The sequence below is a fragment of the Aspergillus homomorphus genome (assembly GCF_003184865.1).
Source record: "Aspergillus homomorphus CBS 101889 unplaced genomic scaffold BO97scaffold_1, whole genome shotgun sequence".
Classification (NCBI taxonomy): domain Eukaryota; kingdom Fungi; phylum Ascomycota; class Eurotiomycetes; order Eurotiales; family Aspergillaceae; genus Aspergillus; species Aspergillus homomorphus.
Genome location: NW_020291887.1, coordinates 164,008 through 188,601, shown reverse-complemented (window position 1 = coordinate 188,601; position 24,594 = coordinate 164,008). Strand labels below are relative to the sequence as shown.

At 52.5% G+C, this 24,594-nt stretch overlaps 10 protein-coding genes across 10 annotated transcripts; 7 read left to right on the top strand and 3 right to left on the bottom strand.

The window, feature by feature from the left end:
* Window positions 1-2,148: 2,148 nt before the first annotated feature.
* Window positions 2,149-3,690, top strand: BO97DRAFT_380411 (serine protein kinase; the record flags this gene model as incomplete). Its single annotated transcript, XM_025693201.1, has 4 exons — window positions 2,149-2,513; window positions 2,561-2,883; window positions 2,933-3,282; window positions 3,355-3,690. The coding sequence occupies exons 1-4, from the start codon at window positions 2,218-2,220 to the stop codon at window positions 3,688-3,690; spliced, it is 1,305 nt and encodes a 434-aa protein (XP_025556356.1). The 5' UTR covers window positions 2,149-2,217.
* A 3,092-nt stretch (window positions 3,691-6,782) lies between these two features.
* cpcA (amino acid starvation-responsive transcription factor GCN4) lies at window positions 6,783-7,673 on the top strand (the record flags this gene model as incomplete). The annotated part of the gene is made up of 2 exons (XM_025696104.1): window positions 6,783-6,807; window positions 6,868-7,673. The coding sequence occupies 2 exons, from the start codon at window positions 6,783-6,785 to the stop codon at window positions 7,671-7,673; spliced, it is 831 nt and encodes a 276-aa protein (XP_025556355.1).
* A 1,418-nt stretch (window positions 7,674-9,091) lies between these two features.
* Window positions 9,092-11,303, bottom strand: BO97DRAFT_1742 (asparagine synthetase domain-containing protein). Its single transcript, XM_025690330.1, has 2 exons — window positions 10,557-11,303; window positions 9,092-10,502 (listed from the first exon to the last, which is right to left on the bottom strand). The coding sequence occupies exons 1-2, from the start codon at window positions 11,274-11,276 to the stop codon at window positions 9,447-9,449; spliced, it is 1,776 nt and encodes a 591-aa protein (XP_025556354.1). The 5' UTR covers window positions 11,277-11,303; the 3' UTR covers window positions 9,092-9,446.
* Window positions 11,304-11,455: 152 nt separating this feature from the next.
* BO97DRAFT_474278 (guanine nucleotide exchange factor VPS9) lies at window positions 11,456-14,358 on the top strand. The gene is made up of 5 exons (XM_025700310.1): window positions 11,456-13,036; window positions 13,086-13,163; window positions 13,218-13,393; window positions 13,453-14,102; window positions 14,157-14,358. The coding sequence occupies exons 1-5, from the start codon at window positions 11,686-11,688 to the stop codon at window positions 14,200-14,202; spliced, it is 2,301 nt and encodes a 766-aa protein (XP_025556353.1). The 5' UTR covers window positions 11,456-11,685; the 3' UTR covers window positions 14,203-14,358.
* An 885-nt stretch (window positions 14,359-15,243) lies between these two features.
* Window positions 15,244-17,514, top strand: BO97DRAFT_419445 (uncharacterized protein; the record flags this gene model as incomplete). The annotated part of the gene is made up of 3 exons (XM_025696561.1): window positions 15,244-15,460; window positions 17,058-17,127; window positions 17,187-17,514. The coding sequence occupies 3 exons, from the start codon at window positions 15,244-15,246 to the stop codon at window positions 17,512-17,514; spliced, it is 615 nt and encodes a 204-aa protein (XP_025556352.1).
* BO97DRAFT_1692 (uncharacterized protein) lies at window positions 17,398-17,932 on the top strand. The gene has a single exon (XM_025690290.1). The coding sequence runs from the start codon at window positions 17,544-17,546 to the stop codon at window positions 17,859-17,861; it is 318 nt and encodes a 105-aa protein (XP_025556351.1). The 5' UTR covers window positions 17,398-17,543; the 3' UTR covers window positions 17,862-17,932.
* Window positions 17,933-19,059: 1,127 nt separating this feature from the next.
* BO97DRAFT_1702 (VIT1/CCC1 transporter family protein) lies at window positions 19,060-20,387 on the top strand. Its single transcript, XM_025690298.1, has 3 exons — window positions 19,060-19,314; window positions 19,374-19,707; window positions 19,768-20,387. Exons 1-3 carry the CDS (start codon window positions 19,245-19,247, stop codon window positions 20,273-20,275), a joined length of 912 nt encoding a protein of 303 aa, XP_025556350.1. The 5' UTR covers window positions 19,060-19,244; the 3' UTR covers window positions 20,276-20,387.
* Window positions 20,388-21,300, bottom strand: BO97DRAFT_1696 (DUF4202 domain-containing protein). The gene has a single exon (XM_025690293.1). It carries the CDS (start codon window positions 21,082-21,084, stop codon window positions 20,500-20,502), a length of 585 nt encoding a protein of 194 aa, XP_025556349.1. The 5' UTR covers window positions 21,085-21,300; the 3' UTR covers window positions 20,388-20,499.
* Window positions 21,301-21,585: 285 nt separating this feature from the next.
* BO97DRAFT_358804 (putative 3-hydroxyacyl-CoA dehydrogenase) lies at window positions 21,586-22,635 on the bottom strand (the record flags this gene model as incomplete). Its single annotated transcript, XM_025692287.1, has 3 exons — window positions 21,586-22,104; window positions 22,173-22,518; window positions 22,565-22,635. Coding segments are annotated over 3 exons (936 nt in total), but the record flags the coding sequence as incomplete, so codon positions are not given.
* Window positions 22,636-23,182: 547 nt separating this feature from the next.
* BO97DRAFT_474274 (MBL fold metallo-hydrolase) lies at window positions 23,183-24,405 on the top strand (the record flags this gene model as incomplete). Its single annotated transcript, XM_025700309.1, has 2 exons — window positions 23,183-23,730; window positions 24,024-24,405. The coding sequence occupies 2 exons, from the start codon at window positions 23,183-23,185 to the stop codon at window positions 24,403-24,405; spliced, it is 930 nt and encodes a 309-aa protein (XP_025556347.1).
* Between the last annotated feature and the right edge of the window lie 189 nt (window positions 24,406-24,594).

Below are 24,594 nucleotides of genomic sequence, written 5' to 3'. Positions count from 1 at the left end.
GGAGCCCGCCGGCAGGGAAACCCGTTTCAAAAGCCAGCTTGCTGTTCGTCTTCCGAGGGCAAGCTGAGCGACTACGCTTCACTTCCACCATTACCAGAGTACTGGATATAGAATGAATTCTTGCCTCCCAATCAACAGCACTGACGGTGCAGAATACAACCCATAACCTTTGATCAGCAATGCTAATCTGTACCTTCTTGTGGCATAGATTCTTTTGTCTAGCCTCTCGCGAACTCAATGAAAGACAAAAGAAAGTTCTCCAACATCATATCCCACCTGCTCTAACCATGAACCGCCCCGACCCTAACTCAATTGACTCACCTTCCCCGGAACAACACCAAGGAGGTAGAAAATGGAGATAAAAACTGGAGATAAAAGAAGTCAATTGCTCGACATCCCAACCACGGGACAGACGACAGTCAGCTCCGAGGATACTTTCTAGAATTTGATTGACGGATCGTCCTCAGAACAACACCAAGGAGATTAGAACATGGAGATAAGAAAGTCATGCTCGCCATACCACCCATGGAATCGACGACAAGCAAGTATACCTTAACCCTTTCTCTACAATCCCACTACAGTCTGTCTCTTGTGGAACGCACGATCACAACGACAATTCCCGCCCACTCCGCATGATGTCCGAGGCTCTCCAGAATTGACGATGTGGTCCCCACAGAATGTTTCCTCGCTCCAAGCCATCAATGCCATGGTTAAGCTTCTAGAATCTGATCATCGATGCACTGCTACACATCTTACAGCAAGCAAGCAGGCATAAGGGCAACGACGTCAGCAACACGGATTTGAATTCCGTCCCCATTTTCCCGCGCCTCCAGACTATTGATTCCTCGCCCATTGGGTAGAATCGTCGCTCGGACCCGTGGAAAGTATATTGGACGCAGGAAACGACACCAGAGCAGAGCTCAATAGACTTGCCGCGCAGTCAGATCTTCGGAGCCGGGGGCGGCAGACTTTTGAGGTTTTCATGCCGGAGAAACAAGTTGTGTACGGAGTCGATTGGGGCAAGTATGACATCAGTCGATTCGAGTAGTAACTGCTGGCACACTATTCCTATGCGCGAAAAACTCACCGGAGGTACATCCCTGGGCACCATCCTTGGTGCTTGCAGTGCTTCCAACCGACGTGTTCGAGTCGTGACTATGTTAGAATATAGGAAGCGCGTTTGATCGTCCGGTCTCACGGACAATGGAACGGACAATGGAACGGACAATGGAACGGACAATGGAACCACATTTGTTCGGTACTATCACGGCTTGAAACTGCAAACGGAGCCAATCATGCCACATTTTACGGCCGAGAGAAACGCGAGGACAGGAAAACAGTCGATATACGATAAGCTGGAAAAGGTTGTCTGCGAGCTCTATCTGACCCATGTAACTCCCAAACTTAACTCTTCCAATGCCTTGCATGCATGATATACCTAGCCTATTATGTCTGCAGCTGATATCAAAGGAACAACAAGAGCTCGCTTCCAGGCTCCGCACGCTGTGTCCGGTACCCATGGCTAAATCGAGGGCAGTTATTCTAATTGTCCTCTCTAATTGGCTTGTTGGCATCGAGAATTTCCCGCCTGCCCAGTCCCTCGTCCCTGAAATACTCGCGCTGCTGACTGGCGAAGGCCTTTTTCTGGAAATACTGGTGCATTCGATGTTAAAATCATGTTACAAGCCGTTTCGAACAAGGGAACCATATTCCTCTTTCAATCCAAAGACACCATTATCACCACATTCTAATGCGCAGACAGCAAAGGACAATTGGTTGTCATCCTTACATCTATTTCCAGTTGACAGTCAGCTAATTGTAATATACGAACTATTCTCTCCTTCAACTGGGATAGTCCTTTTTCTCAGTCCGTGAACCGGAGACATCTCGAAGAGATCACATCGATATCAAAGCCAGTCTAGATCCTATATAGAACGGAAGAGTAAGCAAGCCCAACACGAGCAAGCTTTTAATCTATCACATGCAGCATCAACAGTGGCCCAGACCGGGTTAGTAATCATATTGTCACTGCCGCTGGCTGACATCACAATCAATTCCTCTCAATACATTGATATTGACTGATATGTCGAAATCACCAAAACACAAACGCCTCTGGAATTCACGACGCGTCGCCACGTAATGAACTGAGCCCCATGGGTACCAGCCACAAAGAAAGCCTCCAAAGCCTAACGAGATGCCATCACTGTCGCCACGAGAATGATGTCTCATGCGCGTTATGCCCTCCATCGAACAATCACAAGGAAGCTTGTCTCTGTAAGGCGCATCAATGCAATATCTAATGCATTGAACCACATCACATCCTTCTCAACCCTGCCGCAAGTCAATCAACCTACCCTATCAAGCCCCGTCGACGCAGAGCCTCTGGACCGCTATAAGAAAGGTGGTTACCACCCAATGACACTGGGAAGCGTCCTAGCGAACGGGAGATACAAGATACTGCATAAAGCAGGATGGGGCGGTTACTCAACGGTCTGGGTGGCAAGAGACCAAAGGTAAGAGCAATGACCAAGTTACCGAAACGCAGCTAACTCCACCCTAGGGAAGAGACCTACGTAGCTATCAAGATCTGCGTGTCTGAAGGGGAAAGCTGTAGGAGTCAGCGAGAGCTCGATACTCTGAAGAAATTAAGAGCAACACACCCCGGCTCTCGACATGTCATGCACATGCTTGATCACTTTGACGTCGAGGGACCGAACGGCACGCATCGCTGCCTCGTGCTGGAGCTACTAGGCCCAAGTGTCCCTGACCTGATAGAGGCCCGCTTTGCGGATGGCAGACTTCCCGGTCCTCTCGCCAGGGCTACTGCCAAACAGGCTCTGCTTGGGCTAGACCTTCTGCATGACCAGGGAATTGCACACGGAGGTGAGGTTATCCATCCACGGATACCTTGAAGAGTCCCTACAAAGTATAGACCTCCACACCGGAAACCTAGCCTTCGCCATATCCCCAATGAACCCAACCCCCATGCCCGAGTCAGAAATCAAGAATCTACTAGGTAAGCCAGAAACCGGCCATGTGCACAGAAACGACAGTAAGAGTCTAGGGCCAGGTATACCCGAGTACATCGTCAGGCCCGCAAGCACATGGAAATGGACATGGCCCATCTCCGACGCGACGATCAAGATCATCGATTTCGGCGAATCATTCTCGCAGCAGAATGTCCCTCGGACTCTGCACACACCTCTGGCGCTCCGCGCACCGGAAGTCATATTCCAGGACCGCCTGGATTATCGTGTAGACCTCTGGACGCTCGGTTGTATGGTAAGGCAGAGAGGGAGAGGCCATTAGCACCTAGCAGCGAGCTCCTTTCATCGTGACTGACAAACGTAATAGCTGTTCGAACTATTCGTCGGCCAACCGCCCTTTGATAGCTTGTTTACGACGCCGTCGATTCTCGTGGGGCAAATGCACGAGATAATAGGTGAAGCGGTACCTGCAAGGTGGATGGGTAAATGGGAGGCGATGCGCGATGGCGCCAATGTGGAGAGTCCGGGGCCTGGATTACAGGAATGGCTGCTGGAGGTGTACTTTGATGGCGAGCGGAAAGAGGACTTGACGAAGGATGATACTTTAAAGTTGGGTCGGATTATTCAGAGGTTGTTACGGTTCGAGCCGTCTGCCAGGGCATCAGTGAAGGAGCTTCTGGACGATCCTTGGTTTAGAGACTGAGATCTGGGGCGTACATAATATTACGTATGGGTGGGCTTAGCGACGACGGAGTATGATGTGACATAGTATACCCCAATGACGATGATAGATTGGTCTGCAAACTTCCGAACGATGTTGCGGGATGAGATGTGGGCAATTCCGTGCCATTCGAGCTGGAATATACTTCGGCCCCGGGGTCAGTTTAGTTTCTCGATGTACCCTCCAGCTCCTGTCGGGAGTTGCCTGGCTGAGGGGAAGAAGCTCCTTTGGTTGGTGCCAATGGATTCACCTTCTAGGCGACCGTCAACAACTCGAGTTGACGATGCCTGAATATTTAGGTATACATACCCACGGTATCTTACTTCCTCTCCCAGCCTCCAGGATAAGACCACCTACAAGATGGGGTAGAGAGGACACGTACTTGATTCCGGAATTACTGTCCATCAATTAAACAGCCAGTGAACCCCTCGTTATTAATGCACACTGTGACATATCACTGGTGGTTGCCTTTTTCTTTTTGCGCCCAGCAGCAGGGAGCCGTTGAAAATCTGCATGTGCGTGCAAAGCTGGCTGCGAGCCTGCGACTGAAGCAGATCCGCGGGCCACGCGGCCGCAGTCCGTATCGGCGGCGTATCCATGCGCAAGGATTAGATTAGTCTCCACCCCGGGGTGGATGCAACAAAAGGGAATGATGCCTGGAAGGACAGTGAGACGCAGTGTCTCGAACACCTCCTTCAGCCCCTGCTGATTGGGATTGTTCTTGTTGTCGTCATCACCCTGGACGACTTTGCTGCCTGCGCCGATACTTTACTTTGATTCTAGACAATTGATTGATCATCCACCCTACCGCTGCTCTTTGAGATTCAAAAATAATTCAGAACCTGTCAGTCCAAATGCCCCAGTCTGTCGCATTGGAAATTGACTTTCATGATTTTCTGGTTAACTGAAGAGTTTTCCCCCTTCCCCTTTGCCATGCATTGTCCGGTAGAGTCCGTATCAACTCAATTTAGGCGATGGAATTACGATAAACTATACGGAGGGCCCATTCCTTGGCGGATTTTAGTACGGAGACTTTCCGGGTTAGCCTGAAAGATGGAAACAGAACTCCGGGTCCGGTTCCGATACCGGCCTTGCTGTTGCGTCGCAAAACAGAACAGATAAAGGGGGGAGATTCAACAACCAAGTCCTCCAGTTGGAAGATAGGGATTTATCTAATATAAATGATACCGGCCATGCAGTGACAGACCTTGCGAGCTTTTTTCCCCCGAAACTTGGAATGGCCTGGAGGGCTAAATTGCAATTAATCCACGCACTCCTGGCTAGCGAGCAGGCCGGAACGTCCCGGTGTCTTGATAGAGTTTGACCGGGTGGAATCTCACGCCCTTCGAGCGATTTTAACGAGGGGCTTACTGTCTGCAGGGCGGGGAGTTAATCAAGTAAATGATCTCCGAGACTCCGACTGAAGGAATAACTGCGCGCGGTCTCCCACCCACGTAGTCTGTTGGCTAACAAGCTCTATAACTAGTACGTAGTGCATAGTCAACAGGCAGTCAGGCACACGTGGGCACACGTCGTGGTCTCCTCCTGGCAAATGATGTTGCAGGGAGACATGAGGCTCATTGCTCAGCCCCCCAAAGAACAGCCCGGGTGTGCTGCTCCCAATGCAGACCCCGACCAGACGAGGAAGGGGAGTGTGAAACTAGACCGCTGGTTGGCCAATGGAGCCGGTGGATGAACCGGTTTCATCACTGACCAGCCTGAACTCCGGGATGGCTTTTCATTCTGGCGGTGGAGGTGAAGAGGGGGGAATACTGGCCAGTGACATTATGCACCAGCGTACTAGTTTAGTCTACTAGGTACCTTAGTAAATGCACCACCGTCACTGCACTGCTGGAGGACGGAGTTGCAGGCTGTACTCCAGGCTGCCTGCTCCAGGCACGGGAATGCCTGGGGCTCCGACCGGCCCCACCGGCAATGAATCCCACCACCAATCAAATCAGCCAAAGGCCCTATGACTCACACCAGCTGACCGCGGCAAAAGTGCACTTATCCTCAACAGGCTAGAACTACAGGTGGGGCACAAGGTCACGCTGATTGGTTCCCATGCACTGCGACTCGGTTTAAGAAGTGCCTGGTTCCCCTTCGATGCCTGGCGCTTCTCTTCTCCCTCCCTCTTCTCTTTTCTTTTGACATCTTATTTGGATTTTTCCAGGACCATCAACACCACAACACCATAGCCATTATCACCACTCTATACATAGAGTTTCATATCTTCTCCTGTCACCATACAGCAACCATACAACGCGACTTTCTCTGACTCAATTCGCCAAAATGGCTTTGTAAACGCCTGTTCACGGACAGCCTCGTCTTTCTCAACCGAGACAGACATCATAGATCCTTCTAGGACCTCGTCAATTTTTTCTCCCTCGTCACTTCCCCCTTCAGAGTTTCCTGTCCCAGGACCTCTGAACTTCTGCAGCGCATCGCGTAGCTCAAGTTCTTCCTCTCGCACGATTACCCCGTTCGACGTCACGTCGTTCAACACGGATAACTTTCAGCAAACATGGCTCCCCACGCCCCCGTCTCAACAGCCACTGGCTTCAGTTCCGAACAACAACAACAACAGCAGCAACAACAACAACAACAACAACAAACTCTGCTCCCTACCGGAAGACTTTGTCCTCTTTCCAGACTCGCAGCAGCCTCGAACCAGAGACTCGCATCCCCCAGCACCACGGGATTCTACCCTTAAGATTTCAGCCTATCCAAACCCTCTGGTCACCCCTGGGCTACCACGCGCTCGACGACATTCCTCAGCTGTACATCAAGCTTTGCCGAGTCAGGTGCCATCTGCCAGAATAGCGGCCTACTCTTCCGGGTATCCTCTGTCCACTACGTCTTCTTGGTCTCATCCTTCGGCGCCGAAGCACACTTTGCGTACCCACGCAGCTCCTGCTACTTCGCATTTATCCCACTCCCATCGTCCGCCAGTTCCTCTCTTCAACGACAACGCTTCCTCCGCAAAACTTCACAATTATCTCCTTAAGAAACAGCACGCACACTACTCAAAACATTATCAGAACTACCTGAACAAACAAAACCACCGCCGCAACATGTCTACCTCCGGCATTCCCCAAGGTCAGTGGAAAGCGAACAGCGTGATCAATTGTGTCAGGTTCGCTAACATCCGTGTTGCAGACTTCCCCGAACTTTTCGATTTCAACGCTGGCGGCATGGATCCCAGCATGTTCTCCCAGCTGCTCTCTGAAAAGGGCTACGGCCAGGGAGTCGGGGCTGCTCCTGAGGCCACTATCTCACCCCAGGATCTCTTCCTTGATGCCTCGGCTCCCCCATCCTCCACTTTCACCGACCTGAGCACTCCTCCTTTGAATACGCCTGGCGCCATGTTCACTCCGAACGTGGAGATCGCTCAGCTCACGAACTTTGATGACGATTGGGAGGCGTTGTTTCCCCTCTCGCAGGAGATGGGTAGCCTCGAACAGTCCGTCGACATGTCCCAGATGTTCCAGGACATCGACTCAGTTGAGAAGGTCCCGCCTATGCCTACTACTACTGTCGAGAACACTATCACGAACATGATTGAGAGCACTGTCGAAAGTGTCGAGACAACACCTGCCTTGCCGGTTACTCAGCCTGAGCAGGCTATTAGCCCCACTCCTTCAACCAAGCGCAGCCTTTCTCCAGACAGCTGTGCGACGCCTTCCACTCCCCGCAAGCAGCCGAAGCGGAAACCCTCCACTTCTACTGGTGTCAGCAAACGTCAGAAGAAGCCCCTGAAGCCTGTCGAATACGACCCGGCAGACCCTCATGCTTACAAGCGGGCGCGCAACACTATGGCGGCTCGCAAATCACGAGAACGCAAGCTTGAGCACGTGAAGGATTTGGAGTCTCGCATCGCCGAGCTCGAAGAGGAGCTTCTGGAGGCTCAGGAACGTGAGCAGTATTGGAAGACCAAGGCCCGCACACTGGGCGCTCAAGAATAAAAAGTTCATGGCATTTTCTTTCGTTTTGCTGTACCCGGATCAATGGGATTTGATGTCTTGTCTTGCGCTGTGCTTTGCATTTGTCGTTTATTTGGGTCCTGTGGGCGGGGGCGTCGAGCCTCTCGTCAATCCCCCGTCGATAGCATCATCTTCCGCATGAGGCAATCGATTGTCCCATCTGCTGTCGACGGGATAAAAGTTCTACACCTGTTATTTGATCATGATCGGTCACCGTGCTTGTCTTTGCACCGCCAGACCTTGTGTTGTACTTCTTCCTGGGTGGACTACGTTATACTGGTCCTATCCTCTGTGTTTCGCTTACTCACTTTGATTCGACGTGAGTTTCTTTGTTCTTTATTTCGGCTATGTCGTTTCTTAAAACGGCCGGTTCTGATGTCTCCTACATGTACGGATTGACTCGTGGCCACTAATATTCTTTTTATTATTATTTTCCATCAGCTTGTTTGTTGTCTTCTCATAGGCCTGACTCTTTGTATCAGATTGTGACCGGTCACGGAATTGTTTTTCTCGCTCCTCTCGAATGCTATCGTGCATTAACCTCTTTTCATGTTGTTCATCTCATTGCCTTATCTGTCTCAAATTATCCTGGATCAAATCTGGTCAACCTCATCGCCGGTTTGATGCCTCGAAGGAGACACTATCTGCATTGTCATGTTCATAGCATGTTGAAGTCGTCTCCGTGTGGTCGTCAATTGCCACGCGAGTCGCTTCGCTCAAATCCACACATTTTCATTCTTTGGATAGCTGTCCGTCTCTTAGTGATTACCTCCCAGTAGATTTAGAGTAACTCTATTCATATTCATAGTGCTAAAGCTTGTGTCTTTCATGAGGTTAGGGACTCCGCTCGGATGGGTCGCAGCGTTATGATGCTCATAGTATTGTCTCGCGTGGTCAACCTCTGTTGCCCAACCTGCCTTATAGAAGTACTGGTCTATGGTGGTGCCTACGAAGCCACATCCCGACGAGATCTTCTTTTCCCGTCCCCCATTTTCAGGGTTCAGGTCGCTTCCTCCTGCTTCCTCTCCCGACCGTACCTATACTAGTCTACAACCACTCCTATCGTCAAGGAAATAGACACAGCTCAGACTTGCCTTTAACACACCTCATCAACACAAAACCTCCCCATTCCCCACCTCCATCCACCCAACCACTTTTCTCTCCCCTCCAAAACACATTCCACAAATCCAAACGAATCCCACATCATACCCCACATTATCCAAACACAGTCATGGTCGAATATACACAACGGTAAATCAACCTAAATAAGATATTTCCAACGTAACGCAATTGGGAAGTACCTATCCCTCCTAAATCCCCTGCCAAGTCCCGGTTATAGTCATCCCGCTCCGAGTGGTGCAGAGATGATATCCCTGGACATGGTTTAAGGAAAAAGTGGGCGGTTGCAGTCCCATGCTGTTGGGGATGAGTGACATGTGTTTATGGGTGTGGATAAAGGGGGTATGTATGAATGGTGACTCGTTGTTGGAGGATTTGAGATAGGTGGGAAGGTTTGAAAAATGAGGTTGGCTTGGATGAGGAGGTAGGACTAGCTAGGTGGAGCTTGGTCTCGGAAGTATCTGATTCTTGGTTGTGTCATCATTGCTGGTCTTTTTGCTGATCACGGGGAGGGGATACTTGAGGGTATAAGGTTGATGGGGACACGGGGTTAAAGGGTAGTGCTGTTGTCTATTGTCTGGGCTAGGCCAAGGAAGGGGAAGGGAAGGGGAGAGTGGCATGAGGAAGATTGTTCATTCAGCTGAGCGCGTCGGTGCCTTTCACTCTACCCTTTTCCATCTTGGCGGTTCGGGATCCGAACTGGATGGCGCGTTTCTTCTCACGGGCAACGCTGGTCATGCCTAGGCGGAGAGCGACCAGGCGCAGCGCTTTCTTCTCCGAGTCGATTCCCGCTTCTGAGGGGAGTTCAGTGGCGGTGGTTCCGAATCCACATTTCTCCCAGACGGGTAATTGCACGACCCAGGACACGAAGTCCTCGTCCAGGAACGGGAAGCGCGCTTCGCGACCCCAGTGTGCGATGACTCGGTTGTCACGTCCCAGGTTGCGTTTCCCTAGACGGCTGACATCGAGGTTGATCTCCTCGATGAGGCCTGCGAAGCCGTCACGCGAGAATGCGACCCCGTGTCTTGAGTAGCCTGCGAAGAGCTCGTCTGCCCCCAAGCCGGAAAGGAGGACGCGGGCGGACGTGGTGTACGGGGTCGGTTCATGGGAGCCTTCTTGCGGGTGGCTATCGTACGCTTGACCTTGTCCCCGAGAGGCAAAGTACAATGCACATGCGATGGACAGATCCATCTCCGTGTTGTGCGGCCTCATCAGCCGTTTCACGGTGTCTCGGTGCGCGAGAGTCTCAGTGTAGGGGATGTTGATGGCGACAAACCGCCAATTTCGGCTAGGACAGACCTTCTGGAGCTCCGCGAATGCTGACCGACCTGTCATTCGATCGGGGCAGCTTTCGTATACGGAGCCCACAGCTCCGCCTTGTTTGGCGGCTGCAGCGGCAACGCGGGGGTTTTCGAATGCGACGTTAAGTAGGTCAATTGTTTCGTCTTCAGGGAGAATTTCGTGGGATAGTCTGGCGAGTAAGGAGCAGTCGAGGCCTCCCGAGAATAACACGGCAACTTTGACTCGGCTACCTGTTGGCGAGGTCGGAGGTTCTCGCACGTTCTGAATCCGTAGGGCAAGGGATTGGTGTAGCTTCTGCTCCAGGGCTGAGATGACTGGCGTTTCGGTAGTCAGTGATGGGGCACTCGAACCATCAGGGAGAGATCTATTCATTGAAGGAATGGGGTTTCTCTTGATCTTCGTTAGTGTTTCCGGTCTTTACAGGGAGCCCAAGGGAGCACTTACTGGGCGGAGATGAGATTGGTCCTGATCCCAGGGCAGGGTGTGTATGCTGTCTATAGCAAAACTAGCGGCACTGCCGCTAGCTGGGGTATCAAAAGCATGCTCGAGATCGATCATGTATATTCCATCTGTCTCAACCTCACTGAAATGGTTGGCAGATGTGCTGTCACACAGACTGCAGATCTTGAAGTTCCCCTTATCATCAACACCCTGCAGCAAAGAGCGTCGGCCCAGGCAGTCCCTGGTGAAGAATATCCTCGAGTTGATGGCATCATAGAACACGAAGGCGAAAGGACCGGATATGCTACTGACAACATCCACAACCCTTTGAGTGGCACCTGTAGAGTCCTGCTGTTCAGGTGAGTCTGCAGTTGGCCTGTCCACTGCTTTCAATAAGAGGCTAAAGATAAGCTCAGCATCGTTGCCATCAATTGGTTCACCGTCGATCTTCCAAGCGTCACCATTAAAGCAGAGCACAGATCCAGTAGTGGCATCTACCAGGGGCTGAGGAACCACATGATCGCCTCTCATCGACAAAAGAGTAGAGACGAAGCTAAGGAAGATAGTTGCGGAAGCTCCGCTAGTTAAATGCGTGTCGATCACCTTCCGTTGGATAGTGTGAGCATGATAGTTGTCCGGGCCTCGGCCCCGTAGCAGCGCGCAAGTCTCCTCATTTGGAAGCACGGAATTTGAGGCTGCGAGCGAGAAAAAGATACCACACATGGTAAGACACAGGCCACGAGGACAAATCGCCGGCGGGGGAATGGTTATTGACAACCCGGCAGAAACCACAGCAAGAGAACGCGGCGGACGTCGGGGTAATGATGATCCCCCGCCGCTGATTGCGGGCTGACATCCTCCGCGCTGTTGAAGCTCAACTTCCCCTCATACCGGGCGCTTGCGTTGCGAACTCGAATATTTGATCCTGTGAACCTTGAGGGAGGCTGATTGGACCTGAGTCTGGAATTCCTTCTCGATCTGCTTCCGCGCCTGAGGCTGGTGTCAGTTGCAGCGCGATAGCTCCGACACTCACTCCGTCCCCGAATGCCCCCACTCCAGGATGATCCGTGTTGCTACCTAACGGGCTCTCTCTAATTCTCTTGTTTGACGTCGACGTGCATGCGGCTAGCTTATGTCTGCCACAGATCCTTCAGATTCCCCGGCTTCCCCTAATCAAGGGGAGCAAAAACAGCCCATCCTCGATGAGGGAAGTAACAGTGACGCTCAAGTGACTGCTACCGGCCCCGAATCCACGGCGGAAGGCCAGAATGATAGTTCCTCCCTATCTGAAAAGCCACAATCAGCCGAGATGAACCAAGAGTCGCAATCTGAAGCGCAGAGCGCCGCTACGCACTCCCCGCATCCGCCTTCTACGCCGGCCGCGAACCCGCAGTCGCTTCCGGAGAAAATACAGGGGCTTTCGATCGTAACCACCAAGACCCCCGAACCTATCGCAACCCCTGGTACCGACATACCTCCTACGCCTCCCGCTAAAGACGAATCCTACTTCACCTTGAAGACCCAATCTGCCGGCCCCACCCGCTCTCCTACAACTGCCTTCTCCGAGAAGACCGATAAGGAATTGCCTGAGGTTCCCGGGGATGCTGAAAAGAGTGCAAAGAAAGACGCAGCCGAGGGAGGTGGTGGGGGTCAGGACAGCGATTCTCAATCAGAAATTCAGAGTATCATCGACCAGTTCCAGGATACGACGCATGCCGGTGGGGAGGAGCTAATCATGTCTCCTCGACTGGAGCTGGCGGAACAATTCTTCGGTGGGCAGGGTCACTTCCCGTCGCGTCAGTCGAGCCTTGAACATAGCAAGGCGAGTCCAGAAGAAATCTCGCTGCCAGGGACCTCCACCATGTCGCCTGAGAAACAGTCCATCAAGTCCCTGCGGGAGAGTTCCATCACGGAGGAAGCAAGGTTGAGCCGACGATCGTCGACCTCAACCATTCCTCCACCCCCTGAACCTGAATATGACCAGCCATTCGATTTCCATCGCTTCCTGGAACAATTACGGCATCGTACAGCAGACCCGGTAGCCAAGTTCTTACGTTCTTTCCTTAATGAGTTTGGCAAGAGGCAATGGATGGTTCACGAGCAGGTAAAGATCATTAGTGATTTCCTGATCTTCATCACCAACAAAATGGCTCAGTGTGAGGTCTGGCGCGGTGTGTCTGACAGTGAGTTTGATAACGCAAAAGAGGGTATGGAGAAGCTGGTTATGAACCGACTGTACTCTCAAACATTCTCTCCTGCTATACCCGGCCCGCCTACCATCCCCAGAAGCGCAAGTAGAAGCAAGCGGAGGGAACTGGAAAGGCTGCATGGACCGTGGAGGCGAGGACAACACCAAGAGGATATCGAGCGGGATGAAGTTCTAGCCCAGAAGATGCGCATTTATAGTTGGGTGAGAGAAGCACACCTGGACATAGCACCCGTGAGCGCACATGGTCGGCGCTTCTTGAACTTGGCCCAGCAAGGTTGGTGCACTTTGATTGCTCTTCTGTGGGGATTACTAACAAGCTGCAGAACTCTTAAAAATCAACGGCTACCGGGCGCCTCGCGATAAGGTCATTTGCATTCTCAACTGCTGCAAAGTAATATTCGGTAGGTCAACAGTCTCCATGGATTGGGAATAGAGGATATTGATTGTCACCTCAGGTCTGTTGAGAAACTCGAAAAGATCGGATACTTCAGCGGATTCATTTGTGCCACTTCTAATCTATGTGGTATTGCAGGCCAACCCTGCACATCTGGTATCTAACATCCAATACATTTTACGCTTTCGTAATCAAGAGAAGCTTGGAGGGGAAGCCGGATACTATCTATCATCTTTGGTTAGCCAACCTTGCCTTACTCTTCTGCGCTGCAGTCACCATTCTGACTTGTTATATAGTCCGGAGCTATTCAGTTTATCGAGACTCTTGACCGCACAAGTCTCACAGTGAGTGATGAAGACTTTGAGCGGAACGTCGAAGCTGCTGTCTCGGCCATTGCTCAGCAAAATCGCGAATCCGAGTCAATGGAACGCAAGTCCACGGAGCGCAGATCCTTGGAGCGTTTAGCCGAGAGCTCACAGGCAGCATCAGCGCCACGGGCCTCCGTGGATGCCCCACGCCCACCTGGACGGAGAGACACCCCCCAATCCAGTGAGGAAGACCAAGCGCCAGTGGCTGGGCTGCTGCGCACTATTCAGAAACCACTGTCTACCATCGGTAGACTCTTCTCCGACGAGCCGGAATCTCCCCAGGAACGACCTGCGCGGTCTGGGTCACCCGCGCGACTTACACCGAATGTATACCAACCGCCTCGTAACAGTAGTGAGGGACGGCGGTCAGTTGAGAGGCCACGCAATGTTATCCCGCCGCAGTTGAGCAGAGCACTAGATTCTCAGGATGCTGCCGCTCGCCAGGCTAGCGCTGAGGATGCGGAAGCCCGTAGGATCCAGCGTGCTGAGCACAACAATGTGGTGGAGACATTGTCGAACATGTTCCCCAATCTTGATCGTGATGTGATCGATGATGTCGTCAAGATGAAGGAGGGACGGTAAGCTATATGTCTGACTTGATTATGCGGTTCTCGAGCTGACATTTCGTGTAGCGTTGGCTTGGCCGTTGATGCGTGCCTTGCGCTTAGTGCGGAGTGATGGAAAGGACGGCATTCATGGTTGATGGAGAATAGGCACGTACCTGGATGTGTCGGTGGTCATGCATAAGACTCATGCCGTAGCTATGTGTTATGATCGCTTGAGGTACTGCATATAATATGACGATGCTGTCGGGGATGGCCTTATAGAACAGTCGAAGTGATTCAAGACTGCTTGAGAAACGGTAGACATGCTACTATCAGTACATATATTAAATATTCGTCCGCTACATTTTCGCATATCCTCCTACTAATAGCATAATTCCTCCCTCGCAAGTCCATCCCTTCTTTATACGAGTAGCTAGGGAGTCAAGTCCCACATAAACAAGGCCGAAGCATGTAGTCACATGACTATGAGTGTGAGCCAATCATACCGAGTCCCATAATCTCGCTTACTCTTAGCGCGTGCTGTGTCCCCACAAGGCAGGGTATATAAGCAGCGTACGCCCGCACCTCTTTTAACTTTTTTCTTCTTTCTTTTCTTCATACTTACCTTGTTTGGGTGACTGCGATCAAGAAGGCGGTTCACCACAGATTGGTCCCTGCATTGCACAGCGCGGCGGAACAGTCTGTTCAACGGCCTTCGGGTCATTGACAGGCGTATTCTTTGGCACTCTTCTCTTACAGAGAACACTTTTCTTTTCATCAGTTCTTGGGCCAGTGGCTCGAGGTTGGAGAAGAGATTGTAGCTTTGTCATCTAGTAGCAAATAAAGCATAATAGCAGAGAGCTGAGCTTCGGACAACCAGGATGTAGCTCGCTCGGGTTTCATGGTGCTCGGCTCGCATTTTGCCCCTTGGAAAGACAGCTCTTTGGTCGCTGGGCTCAATTTAGCTAGATCTCCCCCGTGGGCTCCTATGACGTTGAAGTTAATCGCCACCCCGCCGCCGCGAGGATATAATAATCACAACAGTCCTGCCACAACCGCCTCCCGACGAAAAGACTACTGCTTGAATCATCTATTTTCTCTACCATATTCTAACCTCATTCCATCACATATCCGGTTATTTTAACACGCGAGCGAACACGCAAACACATCCAAAATGCCTATCCCGATCCCCTCCACCAGCGACCAGGCCACGCAGTCCTCCTCTTCCGCCACCGGGAACCCCAACACCACCACGACGACAAGCCAAAGCTCCTCGTCCTCATTAAACACCGATGCGTCGCGCTCCGAAGCCGATAAGCCACTGAGCAAGGAAGAGGCCGATCGCCTATACGAAGAGAGAATGGAGGAGGAATACGCGAAGCGCGAGGGAGGTGCTTGATCTAAAACTGCCTGAATACGTGCTTTACTTGTTGTGTTTGATACCTCGGTGATTAGATATGTTGTATATCTACATGTGACCTATCCTCTACACGGTGTTTAATAAATCTCTTCTCCATCCTTGCTGTTTTCCCAACGCAGTCCAGAGTAGATTAGCGTAGACAGATCTCCGATGACGCCCGCTGGCGTAGAGTGAGTGCAGCGCGATCGCGCCCAGAAAAGACGACGTCAAGATGAGCGAACCCCCTGATTCGAACCCTTGGGTTTCCTTTCGCTCAGATGCACGCAGCAAAACACCCTACCTCCAAATGAGGTCTGGGAAAGTTACAAAAAAAAACTGGTAGCTTCTCTTTGATTGAGCGTGTCATCCTTAGTGCAGGGGCCATGCTAATCTTCTCTGTATCGTTTCAAATTGACCAAATGCCCGAAGGCAGTAGGTAAAGATTACAATGAGTTATAGGGGAAGAACGGATAATATTGAGGTCTCTGGTTGGTTGGTTGGCCAGGGCGGTGCGGAACGTCAGAATCGATGGCATGGGTGCGGGCGGGGTGGACGAGCTCAGGGTTGAGGGGCTCTTTCTGTGGATTCGTTTGCTGCTACTGTTTCTGGGTAAGTGGTATGGGCTTAGTCGAGAGATATTCGGATGAGAGTTTGGGGGTAAATGTGGTGTCGATGTTTGTTGCTCGCGTGGAGTCATTGTTGGTGGAGAGAATTAATTCGACTCGCTTCAGCTCGGTCTGCTGCGCATGTCGCAGGTAGCAGGAGTTTTGACGCGGTTCGCTATGGATACCATCGTTGCATGTCGCATCAGCACCGTGGCCATCAGGTTAGGAGAACCGAGTTCAATGGCATCCGCAGGCGGCCTGGTAACGAGGGGAACTAACTGATGGGACCTTCAGGGTACAGCAGGAAGCAGAAAGGAGAATAGATACTCCTCTGTGGTGGGACGGGTCTACCTAGTATAGGTCTAGCCCCTCTGCCCGACCATCATCCAGCTTTAGTCTTCCGTCAACTTTCCTTTGCTGGGTTCAGTGTGTGCAATTGTGCAAGAGATTGTTACATGGAGTGTTTAAGTGCCGCATGAAGTTCATATTGAATTATATATTCTTGAAACTTGCTCCTACTGACTGCCACGGACTACGAGATCAGCAGATTCTGGAGTTAATATTTTATGACGGCGCATTTGACTCTTAGCATTATATGGTGTTCCAAAAGTGTATACTCCACAAACATAGATCGTTCCCCGCCTCTTGGGTGCCAGATGCTTTGCTATTTAGAGTGACTGATAGGAAACCGACATTCCCATGCAAGACAATCTCCTCGAGAGGTGACTCGAGCGCCGGCAACCTGCATACAGATATGCTCTCTACTCGGAGTTTTTGCGTAAACGTACTCGTTGGGATTGATATATCTGGACTACATATCATATTACTCTGCCTGAATGACATCTAAGCTATGTCAACCGCCATTATCTGCTAGTTAGTAAATACACCACTGCCATAGAATCGTACCTCCACAGGTACCTCTACGGAACCCCATGCATATCCATATTAGACTTGTTCTTCTCTCCCTCTCGCTACGAACGTTAGCGACCGCCACACCAGATAACAGCGACTATGTTTCGCCAGAACCAGGTTCCCTCTACCCCAGACATAACTTGTACGTTGTGTCTACCGTACATCCTCCGTTGACTGAGAACATACCAACCCGACCTACAGAGCCACGCAAACCATCACCATCCCCGAGATACACATTCCGACGTCCATCGAGTCCGTGCTCATGACCGCCCTCCCAACCTCGTATCTCTCCCAGCTAGCCAATCCGACGGCCCGGGTATCCCTCATCAGTGAGATTCGCGAGGGTCTTCGCTCTGAGTGGTATACCGAGTTGCCTGCGGATGCCAAGCACTTCTTCTCAAAGGCGCATGTTGGCGCTGGGATGTGTCATGCGACGTCCCGTGGTGGTGCGCCTGCACCCGCGGCGACCAGGCCTGTACCTGGGGTTGTGGGCGTTGCTGCAGTCCTGGGCGTGATAAATGCTTTGTGAGGTTGTTTTGCGTGGTCGGACAGGGTGGTATGCGGACAGGCAATAGGCTCTGTAGATCACGTCTACGAGGTAGCGCGGGGTCGATGTTTCCATGGCGTTGTAGACTGCTTCAGGCTGCTTCGTTGTCTGCCTCTGCCCGAATTACCTCCGTTCTCGATTTCGCGAATGGCCGCATGTGTGTTGCACCGGTCGTCCACTTCGGTGAGAGACTGAACGATAGATCTGGAGAAGCGCAGCATGGTATGTCTCGCGATCTCAAACAATCAATCTCATACCCAACTTTTCCCCCACACAACGTAGCTTCTTGTCCGGTGAGATCAACAAGAAAGGCTGCGATAGAGGTATAAGTCACTCAACCGTGAAAGGAATCGATAGTGGCCTCGTGTTCCCATGGTAGTACCCATGCCAAGTCCAGAAGATTCTCCGACTTAAAGTCTAGTCTAGCATAGAAGGATTCTTCCAGAGCAGAAGAGACCGTCTAGCCAAGACTTAAGCTAAAATCCTGGCTACGTATTCGAGGCCCCATTCTTGACTCGTAGCCCGGCGATGTTCAAGTGGATATGCTCCTTCGAATACCAAACTAAAACCCCTTGGCAAAGTCAGTGCTCCATGCTGCACGAGAAAGAGTAAAAGAGAAACACGATGGTTGATTCCTTGCTTCGGTTCTAGCGTGTCTCCAGTAGCTAATTGGGGCTTCTGGGGCGGGTTTACGGCCTGTCTCCGGGCACCGGCCAATATCCGCATAGTTCTCACGGAATAGAGTGGGCATGCGAAAACCCCAAACGGGCAGCCTGCGCCGAATGTAGATCCCAAATTTGGGCCGTTGTCGAGGGCGCAGTTGCGATATGGTGACCCCTGCGAGTTCACAACGTAGTATGCACTGGTGCCTTGTGCTGCGGCTGTGCTATGATGACGCAACCCTGAATCGCGATGTAAATAGTGACAGGGAAGCTGTTGACGAAGCGGTCATGTTCACTGAAGCTTGAGCTGATCTACATGGTGTTTGGGTGAAAGACGAGATGAAGGCTGAGTCGGGCAAGTCCTCTGTAACGCGGCCATGACGCCAACCAACATGACACGAACCCCGCTCAGGAAGAAGCATAGTGAGGCGGCGAGCCGTGTCGGATGCGGAAACCTCGAGCTCCTCCGTGTGTTCGGTGTATGGTGCTTAACCCCCTCTCGGGAAATTCGTCGAAGCATCTGTAAGTCCGACCGATTGTGTCTCCAGCAGCAGCTGGCACTGACCACTCAGCAGAGCGGTAAATGTCATCATAAGTGGTCTTTCACCAATCAGTCTCGGGGTATTGGCTTAACACCGATGGAAATTGAGCGCTGTCCGCGGATGATCTTCAACCGCTGACCATTACCCACCGCCTCATTGGCGGACAGTGAGGCAGCCTGGAAGGGCCTTCGCACGCAAAGGAGAAAAATTGTTTTCCATGAGCTTTCAGAGGGGGTCCTTATAAATAATGTTGGACTCCTTCTCAGACGAGTAAGTCCTTCTAGAGAGAGAAGATCAAGCGAAAAAACCTTCGAGAATAATTCCGTGACGCCCTCAACCTCCTCACTTCAGCTGTTTTACTCCAGCCTTACCGGAATTGCAGAGAAGGTCTAGATTCTTATTCGGTCTCGCCTTTCCGCCGGTCCTCCTGACGTCAGGCCTCAGGCCATCAACCTCCCTGCAATCCTTCTATACAAACAATCTCCCGATCACAAACACCGTCTTCATAATGGCTCTTCTCTTCATCAAACAAAAACTCTTTCCCGGAACTCAACAGAAAGCAGCTGCCAATCCTTTCGGTTCGTGCCTCGATCCTAAATTTAGCATCAACCCTAAAAACTAACATACATACTTTCAGGCAAGCCGCTATTGTCCAACCCTGAGACCGATAGTATCTATGAAAACCGCGACCTGGAAGCGCAGCGCTCCTACGACACATTCCGCCCATCCTCCCCTATCTCCGATGTCGACAGCACAAGCACAAGCACAAGCACGCGGTCACGCATCAACCCTCGTATCATCTCCGATGCCATTCTGGGCCTGTCGGATGGATTGACGGTGCCGTTTGCGCTGAGCGCCGGTCTCTCTGCCCTCGGAAACACTAAGGTGGTCGTGCTGGGAGGATTGGCCGAGTTGACTGCTGGTGCCATCTCCATGGGCCTGGGAGGCTACGTCGGAGCGAAGAGTGAAGCGTAAGTCCTGCGCCATGTCCTCCATCAGTCACCGTCATACGCATACTAACAATGTCACAGCGAGTCATACGAAGCCACTGTCCGCGAAACCAAGGAGCTGATCGACTCCTCGCCCGCCGAAACCACCGCGATCGTCCACTCCATCTTCTCCGCCTACCGTCTCCCCGCCGAAGTGATCTCCGAGATCAGCAACTCGCTGCACGCCTCGGAGGAACGTCTCCAGGAATTCCTCATCAGCTTCCACCACAAAGAGTCGCAGCCCGACTGCAACCAGGCCTGGACCTCCGCCGTCACGCTTGCGCTGGGCTACTTCGTCGGTGGCTTCATTCCGCTGATCCCGTACTTCTTCGTCAACCAAGTCATCATCGCCCTGTACATGAGCATCGGAGTCATGGCCGTCACGCTCCTGGCCTTTGGGTATATCAAGACGTGTGTCGTGCGCGGCTGGACCGGACGCGACAACATCATGGCCGGACTCAAGGGCGGAGTGCAAATGGTGTTCGTGGGTGGCGTGGCGGCGGGCGCAGCGATCGCGCTGGTGCGACTGATCGACGCGGGGGATGCTTAACCAGACGAACCCCGGACACAGGTTCTTGCTTTCTTTGCTCTGCTGCGATATTTGCGCCTCGCTTTCCACTGCGAAAAGTTCACCCACGCCATAATGACATGTACCATATAGATACCACGGATAAAGACGGGCGTTTATTCTTAATAAGGACTCAGATCTTTGAATCAACCCATAACAAAGAACCATAAATATACCACCACCCAATTTTTTCAATAAGAATAAATCTAAGACTCCCCCAAAGCCAACCGAACCAACTCCCGTCCTCTAACCCCCAAATCCACCTCAGATAACGCCAACTCCCTGCCCCGCGCAGACATCTTCCCCCACGTCTTCCGCAAAATAGCAACCACCTTCCCCTCCTCAACACCAACCTCAAACCCCTCCAGCTGCTCCTCCAAAAACACCAAACAAGCCACATCCTCCAGGATCTGCGCCTCGACATCCTCCCCACCCCGCAATCCTTCCTTCCGGATCAACGCGCCCACGCGCTGTGCGTGAGCCTCGCTCATCCCGCACCCCACGCACACCCCCTCCGCTATCTCCGCCTGCCGCCGCGCCAGCCCCGTCCGCCACGCGTAGTACCCCGCTTTCCCCTCTGGGTAGGTTGCCCGTGGCACTTCCCAGCGTTTTAGGTGTTGCGCACGGATGGCGAGTTGGAGGGTCGGCGAGGGGTCGGGCGTGTGTTTGTGCAGCCAGGCGGTCATTCTCTGGGCGTAGTGCAGTTCGTATGGTGTTCCTGTTGGGGTTTTGGTTGGGTCGGTGCTGTGGAGGGTGTCGATTTGGTGGAGGGCTTGATCCAGGGGTGACATTTTGGGCGGTTGTCTTTTGGTTTTTCTTTTTTGAGGGAGTAGGTTGGTGAGGGTAAGTTCTTTTGGGTTGGGTGGAGGAGGATTGAGACTGGATGTTGAGGGCTGAATGAGGGGGTGAGTGGTTGATTGATGATGGGTCAATCGTGGTCAATTGAGGTTGGAAGAAAGTGCCAGTTGTATGGAACTTCGAGTTTACTTGTGGTTGGGGAGGAGGCGGGACAGAGGAGGGGTGCATATCTAGTGCATACTAGATAGCTGATAATCAAATGCCGCGCGGACGGGATTGGGCCGATCTCGGGCTTGTGTTATCTGCTATCGATAACCCACACGGGCTTCGTACAGTGATACTTCGTTATCGATAACGATCTATTTTCACTGAGGGCCGGGGAGGCGCGGGTTTCAATTATAACTGTCCAACTCTTCCTAGAATCTGTGTTTCTAGATATTACAATCTGTACATGATTGCTGTTTAATTCGTATACCAAGTTCTTACAACTTGCTGCCCTCCGCCAGGAACTCCTGTCCCTTCGCCAGCGATCGCGATGGCTCCTCGCCCAGCCACTCCGGCTCCAGGCGATCGAGGTTGTCTTCAATTTCCCACGCGCGTCCACCTTCGACGTACATGGACTTTCCACTTAGTGTCGCATCGACCACTAACCCAGCGACGATGACCGCCACGTCCAGCGGCGAGTTTATGGGCAGCCGGGCCTGCTTCCAGCCCTCCCGCAGCTTCTCCACCATCCTCGTCTCCGTCATCCACGGACAGACCGCATTGACGCGCAGCTGATGCGCCGGCGCGGGGAGATCCATCCGCAGGGAGCGCATCAGACCCAGGATCCCATGCTTGGTCGCCTGGTAGACGGGTACACCGGGCGTCTCCTTGAAGCCTGCGACTGAGGAAATGAGCGTGAGCGAGCGGTCGGCGTGCGGGGCTCGGTTCTGGCGCAGATACACGGCGGCGATCCGAGCCACGTAGAGATTACCCAGGAGGTTGACCTCGAGGACGGCGGTTGGAGGGGACTGAGCGTCTCCCCGTCAGTAAAGCCTGATTGAGGAAGTGCGGATAGACTCTTCTGTGTCTGTCTCACCTCTCGTACAGTCTCCAATGTTAGGGCGGGGTCGAACCAGTTCCCAACTTCCAAAATTCCGGCCGCAGCGACCACGTGGTCGATATGGCCGTATGTCTTGTATGCGATGTCGAAGAGATCAAGAATGGACTGGTAGTTGGTCACGTCGGTCTTCTGGAATATCGCTCGGGGGTGTGTGGAAGGAGGGGATGGCGACGACGTGGCGCATACGTCCTGGACGAGCTTCTCGCCGGCTGCAACTGCGACGTCGCCGATGCAGGCATAGGCACCGTGTTGACAGATCAGTTCGACGAGACTTGCGCCGATACCATTCGCTCCTCCTGGTTTGGATTGGGTTAGTGTGTGCCTTGGCGAGGATGGGTCGATCCTTCAGTGGTACTGGAATAAAAGACTCGCCAGTGATGAGAATCACTTTATCCTGCAGCGATTCTGCTGTGAGATGATTTGGGTGATACCGGGACATTGTATGACTTACCGCTCGGATGAGAGAGGGTCGTCCTCATGGAGGGGCATGGGCACGGCCGGGCTTTATCTGCGTCAATCCGATTTTAGGTTCCCTGGTTATCTCTGCGAGCAATCCATGCCAAGTCCGAGTGTATACGTGACGATCTCAACTACCATGGTTTCCTCCGTCATAAGTGGGGGAAAACAGGGCCCGAATCACAATGTGACAGGGCGGGTGTTTCCCGATCAGATCTCAACCAGTCTGCAGCTGAAGAAATTCCACTTAGTCTGCTGCAGGTTGACGGATTCACAAGGAGCAACTGAAGGAAAGCTGACGGATTATTGGAGTCAAATTGATGACTAGGGTGGTCCTGTCGGTTTTACGGATATAAGTCGAATAGAGAAGAAAACACTTTAAAAAGAGTCGAAGTTGAAGCACTTGGAATTGTCTCGATTCTCAATACACCTTCGCCATTCATTCCCTTCTACACCATCTAAACCACAAACCAACTTACTTCCACTTCCACGTCAACAACACCATACGTACCCACCAACAACCGCCCAAAATGCTCAAAACATACCACCACATCTCCTCAATCAAAGGCCTCTCGAGCATCACCACGCTCATCACGAGCGCAAACAGCCAGTCCGCGATCCTAATCGACCCGCCCTTCCTGATCCCAGACGCCCACTCCGTCATCGCCTGGATCCACGCGACCTCACCCAATGCTGACCTGAAAGCCATCTTCGTCACGCATCACCACCCAGACCACTTCTTCTCCGCCAACCCCATCCTCGACGCCTACCCGGCCGCCAAGTTCTACGCCGCCCCCTACGTCCTGGCCGGCATTGAGCGCGAATACGCCGAGAAGGTCGCCTACTGGCCCTCCGTGCTGGGCGCCGAGAACGTGCCCGCGACCCCGCGCAAGCCCGAGCCGTTCCCATTCAGCTTCTTCCTGCTGGAAGACGAGGGGGATGACGAACCCGCCAATAGTCCGATCGTCTTGTTGGGTCCGTTGCAGGGCGATGCGATCGATCATACGGTGTTTTGGTTGCCGAGGGAGCGCACGGTGATTTGTGGGGATACGGTTTATGGGCGGAGTACGCATGTTTGGTGAGTTGTTTCGTTTTTCTTGGTTCCCAGGGCTGGTAGTGCGGGGGAGGGGCGCGGCGCGGGGAGATCGAGAGAGCTTGCCGAGAGCCTAGGCTTCTTACCCCGGTGGGTGGGAGGGTTGGCTTCACTGCAGTGCCGCCGAAGTTCCAGGCATACTATAGGTATCCGGGGGAGAACCCCCGGACCCCCCTTCCCTTCAGCTTCCTGGCAATTACCGCTGCTAATACCTTCCCTCACCGCCCTACGATCCAGCCATACAGTCCAACTAATACTAACCCCACTCACAAAAAAAGGGTCGAAGAAGTCGAAAACCCCGCCCTCCTCGAAGCCTGGCGCAAGACCCTCGATCTCATCACCCATCTCCACCCGACCAAGCTCATCCCGGGCCATCTGGAGCGCGGCTGGGAGCTCAACTGCGCCGAGGACCTGGCCCACACTCGGCGGTACCTGGACCTGTTCGCCGAGCGGGTGACCTACGCGCCGGAGAAGCCGCAGGTCCAGGAGCTGTACGACTTCTTCCGCGACGAGTTCCCGCAGTGCCGCGAGAACCTGGATTTCTTCCTGGGCCATATGGCGAATCAGTTCGGCGAGGGCGGCACCGTCTGGGAGGAGAATCGTCATCAGGATGTTGCGAAGCGGACTTTGGGCGGGTTGTGTGGGTATTGGTTCAAGTAATCTTTAGTTTCTTGAGTGAGGGAGGGAGGTGAGGGGAGGGGATAGACTGTTTACTACTACCTACTACTATGTAAGTCCGGGTTGAGAGGCATACACGGCTTATGGCAGGCACATCTTGCATACAAACAAATTGAAATGCCGTTTACACTACTTCAACCTACTCCAATCAGGCAACCCCCGAATATCGAA